The 6,695-nt window shown below is 38.7% G+C and overlaps 1 protein-coding gene across 1 annotated transcript in view; it reads left to right on the top strand.

Moving 5' to 3' along the window:
• Positions 1–6,695, top strand: part of ak9 (adenylate kinase 9) — a 14,168-nt gene that overhangs the window by 4,805 nt on the left and 2,668 nt on the right. The window contains exons 12-28 of the mRNA XM_016499403.1: positions 561–691; positions 771–915; positions 1,057–1,174; positions 1,527–1,606; positions 1,993–2,040; positions 2,160–2,354; positions 2,454–2,578; positions 2,907–3,107; positions 3,289–3,594; positions 3,669–3,790; positions 4,615–4,834; positions 4,955–5,047; positions 5,148–5,348; positions 5,503–5,721; positions 5,827–6,040; positions 6,143–6,344; positions 6,440–6,589. Coding sequence (XP_016354889.1) covers positions 561–691; positions 771–915; positions 1,057–1,174; positions 1,527–1,606; positions 1,993–2,040; positions 2,160–2,354; positions 2,454–2,578; positions 2,907–3,107; positions 3,289–3,594; positions 3,669–3,790; positions 4,615–4,834; positions 4,955–5,047; positions 5,148–5,348; positions 5,503–5,721; positions 5,827–6,040; positions 6,143–6,344; positions 6,440–6,589 — 2,770 coding nt within the window. The remainder of the gene's footprint in view (positions 1–560; positions 692–770; positions 916–1,056; positions 1,175–1,526; positions 1,607–1,992; positions 2,041–2,159; positions 2,355–2,453; positions 2,579–2,906; positions 3,108–3,288; positions 3,595–3,668; positions 3,791–4,614; positions 4,835–4,954; positions 5,048–5,147; positions 5,349–5,502; positions 5,722–5,826; positions 6,041–6,142; positions 6,345–6,439; positions 6,590–6,695) is intronic.

Here is a 6,695-nt window from a genome sequence, read left to right as displayed (position 1 = left end):
TGCACACATCTGAATATTTGGTTTGAACTGTTCTGGAACAGTGCTGTAAATACAACTTAACCACTGATTTCTAGTCGTGTCCTCTTTTGGAAGGCCAAACAAAGTATTTTCGCTTTCGCAACAAAACACACAGCGTCTTCACAACGTGGCGGCGGCGGTGGCAGCAACAATAAAGTTACGCCTTCTTTCTTTGCGTGAACATTTGGGCGGCGTTATGCAAATCTTCCCACATCATGACGTAGACATGTGGGGGCGTGTTTAAACAAGGCGTTTTAGGAGGGCGTGGACCAGTCTAAACTTTTATAAAGAATATCTCTTTGGGTTTGAGATTTTAGTCTTTGCAACTTTAGGGATCTTATCTATTCACAAACAGCTTGTAACACTCCAAAGAGAAAGGAAAACTTGAAATCGCATCATATGACCCCTTTAAATTAAAATAATTATTAAAAATAAAACTGAAAATATAAAAATTAAATCTAATTCAAAATATGAATGAATACTATAATAGTATATAAATAATAATAAAATAACCCTGAATTGGTAATGTGTCCTTTTTACAGCAATAGAGGTGACAGAAGATCACCCAGATGTTCAAGCTTTTGTGGAGGATGCTGTGAAGAAAGCAGCAGAGTCTCCAGCCACAGCTCCACGGGAGCTTTTTTTGGAGGCCTTTGAGAAGCACATAAGAGAGGTAGACCGCTGAGCTTCCTCCTTTAGCTCTCATACTTATGTAGCATTATTTGTGTTTAAGAGTGCCTGTGGGTTGTTAGATTGAGCCTGAAGATGTTGAACATATAAGGGGATGGATACTGGACAACATTGCCAGCAGCAGATCCCAGCTGATCACTATTGAGGAACTACATAGTGCTGTAACACCAGAAATCCTATTCTGTCTGAAAGACAATGATGGAGAGGGTGAGAAAAAGACATGTATTTTGATGAATATGTGCATCCATCATTTCTTAGTCCTGATTTTGACATCAGATACTCTTCTATGGTTGTTTAGGCCATGACGTCCACTTAGTTGTGATGGTCACTTGTTGCTATTTATTGAAGGAAGGACTATACTAACCAGGATGTATGAACAGAATAAAGAACAGGTGGATAGATCTGTGCTGGCCCGCCTACAAAAAGAAAGAAAACTGCAGAAGACACAAGACATCAATGAGAGACTGTGAGTGTGGCTAATATACGAGCAGTTCAGAAAATATACAGTGAGAAATAAACATTTTAAATCACTGGAGGAAATCCTTCTATTTTGCATTCTTTTCTAATTTAATAACTTTGCAGTTAAAAATATTATGAAACGTTCAAAATGTTCAAAATCCTCGAACTGCTTCCAGGTTTAAATTAGATATTCATTCAGATCAAATTGTATTTAAATGGATCTCAAAAACCTGTGGAGAAAAACAATGTTTAAGATACAGTTAACAATTGCATAATGGAAATGTAATAAAGTGGTGGTTTACATATTTTAAAATGGTGGTAAGGTACTGTTTTCAACATATTTTTATGCTTTTTTGCAGGAAACACACTGAGGACTCAAAGAAAGGTTCACAGCCTACTGACACCAAGTCCAAACTAGAGACACTGCATGAGGAGTCAGGTAGAACTCTTTAACATCTCCCAACAACAGATACTCTACATTCACACTGACAGTAATGAAACTGCTGGAAGTCATCAGTCATACACTGCGCATACACTACCATAATAATGTAATGTTACAAAGGTTATTTGTATTTCACATAAATTCTGTTCTTTTTTAACTTTCTATTCATCAAAGTATAAAAAAATGCATCATGGTTTCCTCAAAATATTAAGCATCACTGTTCTCAACATATTAAAAAATATTTCTTGAGCAGCAGATCAACATATTAGAATGATTGAAGGATCATGCGACACTGACACCTGGAGTAATGGCTTCTTAAAATTCAGCTTTTTTCATTTAAATGTTAAAGTATGTTTTGATAAGTAACTTCTATGTATTTGCAGAGAGTTTTGATAAGTCTGATGAAGAAGACAAAACTCTAAACGATGAAGGTTTGTTATATTTCTTTATATTTTTTTCTTCAGCACTCACTGTTATTTACCTTTACTTGAGTGTCAGTTATAATTTTATGACTTAATTTGTGCATATCGAAATATATCTGGGTGTGCAGAGATGGCGCTGCCAACAGTGTGGGAAAATGGTTATCCTGACGGCCCAGAGATGGAGGCTTTTAGTGTGCAGCTGAAGCAATTTTTGGCAGATTGGGAAAACATGGAGCACACAATCACCTGCAGCTATGCTATACTGGACATCAGCAACAAAACCCCTCAGGACACACTACAAGAGATGATTTACCATATGGAGAGTATGTGGAGTGGACTGTCTGACTGTTTCAGGCTCTTTCTTTCACTCTAAATTAGCAGCCACTCCCTCTCACTCACTATATCTTTACTTTCTCGCTTAGAGCCATTTAAGTACACAGCTATGAGCATATCTAGTGCAGACCTGGAGGAGGAGGAAGAGGCCCTACATGCGCTGACACAGGCTGAGAAACGAGATGTTAATGAAGAGGAGGAACAAGAATCAGAGGTTGCACCCATCATTAATGCAGCACTAAATAAATATCCTTCTCCCTCGTTTCACTCCAAAATACATCATAATAGAGATGTAAAATGGACTGTGAATAAAATCCATGCTGTTTTAAGGGGCTGTTGAGCCAGGATACATTTTTGCATTCAAATTTATTTTAATTTTACTTTTTTTTTTAAATTTAATTATTAGCTTTTCATCAGCTCACAAACCCCAGTTTGGGAAACCCTGACTTAGACCAACAATTTATACACAAAAAAGTGTAAAAACACCTGTTACTTATTCTCAGAATATCATACCACTCTTTTGTTTATGATGGTCTCAGGAGGATGCCAGCTTTAAGAGGCACCTGGGAGACACCAAGCATTTTTGTCCAGTGGTGCTGAAAGAGAGGGGTATGCTACAACCGTGTCTGGACGAATATGCTGCAAAGTACAGAGACAAAGTCTATTATTTCTCCAGCACTGAGGCACAAGAAAAGTTCCTACAGAATCCTGAACTCTACATTTCTAACACACAACTACTAAAGGTATGAGCATTATTTTATTAAGATAACTGATAAAAACTCACAAACACGTCGGCAAGTGACAACAGACCTCTGACCTTGCTTTGTACTTTTGAACATCAATTGCATCTGTGAAAACAAATAGAAAATGACAAATATGAACAAATAATGTACATATAACACAAAACCATTTGTATGCCACCAGCCACCTGCGCTGCGGGTCTTCATGCTAGGAGTGAGAGGTTCTGGGAAGACCACCCATGGGAAGTGGCTTGCAGAGCAGCTGGGAGTCTTTCACATCCAGTTCCGAGAGCGGCTGCAGGAGCTCATCTTACGGAAGACCCAGAAACATGTGTCATATGCAGATGATACTGAACCCCCTGAGGAACCTCCAGAGGAGCTGCAGGGCCTGCTGGAGGCCCAGGCCCAGGGTCAGAGCACAGTGTCCCCTCCAGTCCAGGACGACAATCCAGGTCATGGGGATACTGCGTCTGATAATCCTGACATAAAGGTAAAAGAGTGATGTTTGTATTTTTGTCTTGAGGCATTGCTTGCCACAGAGTAACTGTAATTGTGTTTTTGTAGGAAGAACAAGCATTGACTGGTGATGAGGAGGCCATAAAGGCATACCTGCAGGATGAAGATCCTCTCCCACTGGAGATACTGGAAATGGTTTTATTACAGTGGTGGAACCAGGAGCCCTACAAGTAAATGCTCATTCACACAAAAAGGACAAAAAAAAAGCATGGCTATAAATAGACTGATAATCGTTTTGACCAAAACTCACACTTTTAAAGAGTTATCTTTCTTTAATATCTTATCTGCCTATACATTTTTAAATAACTGTAGCTTCACAATGAAACGAAACAGCCCAAAACAAAGATAAAAATCAATTTGACACAGTGTTATTTTACTATTGTTTACATACTATTATTTAATAATATATTAAATTAGATTTCATTTTCTTTAACTTGTATGTGCTTTGTCATGTCTAGTTTTTCTAATATTTTCTAAAAGTCTTTAAAAAAATGTTTTATACAGCTTTAAATTATTTTTCATATTTCAGTTTCAGGAACTTTCACTTATTATTGGTACATATTTTTATTTCAGTCATAACATTAACATTCGAAGTCTTTTAAGTTTATCATCTAATATTTATACTTTAAGCTTTATTTAAATGATTGAAAATGATTTTTAATAGTTTCAGTTTTAGTTAACAATAACAACACTGATTTAAGACCATTTAGATCACAAAACACCTTTGCACAAATTTAATGGCACAAATAACAATAACAGTAATATATTTGTTTTAGATATTATTATTAAAAGTAAAATATTCATAATGCATATGTTTTTATTGTTGTAGTCTAATGATACTATGTCAAAAATCAAAAATAATATAGTAGTCCAAATTACTTTCATTCTATATTCAAAGGGAAAATAACAACGTGGTTTTGGATGTATGAAGATGACTAAATAATGAAATAAAGACACATTTGTGGCAAAATAATGCTCAAAATTTCTCTCTCAGATCCACAGGGTTTATTCTGGAGGGATTTCCCCAAAACCAAGAGGAGGTGTCCTTCATGGTGGAGCATCACTTGTTTCCAGATGTAGTGGCAATGATGTCGGTCGAGGTTTCTGACGTGGTGCGGCGTCTCCTGCCTTCGCGGCTCACACGTTGGAGAGAGAGACAAGACCGCAGGCAAGAACAGTTGCGTCTGGTCATTAATCTGAAGAGGGAACTCAGGGTGAGTGTTTAAGCCAAAACTTCAGCACTTGGGCTAAAAGGTTGTAAAAACCAAAAAGGCAAAATAAACAACTGATAAAGCAGGTGAAACTTTTGTTTTTTTGACTGTGTCAAACTGCAGGAGCGGGCCATCACACAGAGAAGAGCTGAGCTTATGGCTGAATGTGCACCTAAAAAACCCAGCCCACCCACTCTGAGGCCCCTCAAAGAACAGGTCATCGATCGCTGTCATTGTGTCTTGCTTCGCTGAATGGCTCAGACAGATTCTGACTGGATTTTTGTTGCTCCATCAGGATGAGGATGAGGATGACGAGGAGGTGCAAGAAGAATCAGAGGCGATGGACGAAGAGCAGCAGGAATTGGAGGAGATGGAGGCCATGCTGCTGGAGGAGTTTCCTGCTGTGGAGGAAGAGGAGGCAGAAGATGAAGAAACAGAAGCTGGTGCAGAAGAGAAGCTGGAAATGGAGATCAGTCAGAGGTTTGAGAAGGATGACAACAACCTCACCAGTATGATGGTAAGGAGAAGATGCTGAAAGGGCATTTTAGAAACAAATATATAGTTCATTATGCCATTTAACTCCTAAGGAAATTGACTTTTCTTGTTAGGAAGATTTTAATGCTTTTGTTCAATTAAATTCAATAAAATAAAGTATGGATTGTTTTTTTTAGGACTTACTAACAGACAACCAAATCCCCCGTCTGGTTATAAGCGCAGGCCGCCCGCCTCGGATTGTGAGGTACCAGCTCCTACAGGGAATCAAACCTCTGATGGTTAACAGAGAGTCACTGTTTCAAATGTGCCAGCCAATCAGCTACAGTCTCGCCAGAAGACTCCTGTACAGATCCTTGAAATATCCCAGTGCCTTCGGGTGCTGGGATCCTGTTAAGGTAAGGGTGGATATACAACAAATTTTCAATTAATATGTAAATAAAAGCCTAAAACAGCATAAAAATAAAACTAGGGAAAACTCAGTTTGCTGATATGTTCTGTAGTATGCAGAAGGAGATTTGATCCAGCCTCTGCAGGGCCCTTTCAACGCCACCTTCCCTGTCATCCTACACCAATTCATCTACTTTTTTGCATCCAAGGAGACACGTAACACCTTTATCCTCAACCCAATCAAATATCTTCGTCAACCACATCCCATCCCTTCCTTTCCCATCAAACTGGCTATCATTGGCCCACCCAAAGCAGGCAAAACCACAGGTCAGTCATTACAAGTGTTCTTTAGACACTCAAAAATATATGATATCTAAAAAGCAATTATTTTGTAGTAGTTCATGGCCTCTTAACTGTGTGTACACTCAGTGGCCCGGGTGTTTGCACATGAATATGGTCTCGCTCGTCTCTCAATTGGGGATGCAATACGTATGGTGCTCAACAACCAGGCCAAAACTGAGTTGGCTAATCAAGTGCAAAAGCATCTGAACCAGGGCTTGACTGTACCTGATAAACTGGCCATCCAGTGCCTGGAAGTGGCAGTAATGAGCCTGGTCTGCAGCACACGTGGGTGAGGACCACAACTATATCCCAATCAAAGAATGTACTTCTGCAAGAAAAATAACCTATATGTGTGTGTGTGTCACTATACATTGTGATCCTCAGGTTTGTGTTGGATGGCTTCCCTGTGACCAAGCATCAGGCTGAATTGCTGGAATCCTGCAGCATTATTCCTATGCTAGTGATTGAACTGCAACTGGACACGGCAGAAGTGCTGCGGAGAGGCCTGAGGGACAGAGAAAAAAACAACAACAGGTCAGACCAGCACATTTATTTATTTAATTTTTATATTTTCAGATTGCTTTTTACTTTTAGTTCATGTTTTAGTAATTTTATGTGCTTTATTATTTATATATATATA

The sequence above is a fragment of the Sinocyclocheilus anshuiensis genome, unplaced genomic scaffold (assembly GCF_001515605.1).
Source record: "Sinocyclocheilus anshuiensis isolate Anshui unplaced genomic scaffold, SAMN03320099.WGS_v1.1 scaffold1746, whole genome shotgun sequence".
In the NCBI taxonomy this organism is placed as follows: domain Eukaryota; kingdom Metazoa; phylum Chordata; class Actinopteri; order Cypriniformes; family Cyprinidae; genus Sinocyclocheilus; species Sinocyclocheilus anshuiensis.
Note: the sequence above shows the minus strand (reverse complement) of the source record. Positions and strands in the feature narration are given on the sequence as shown.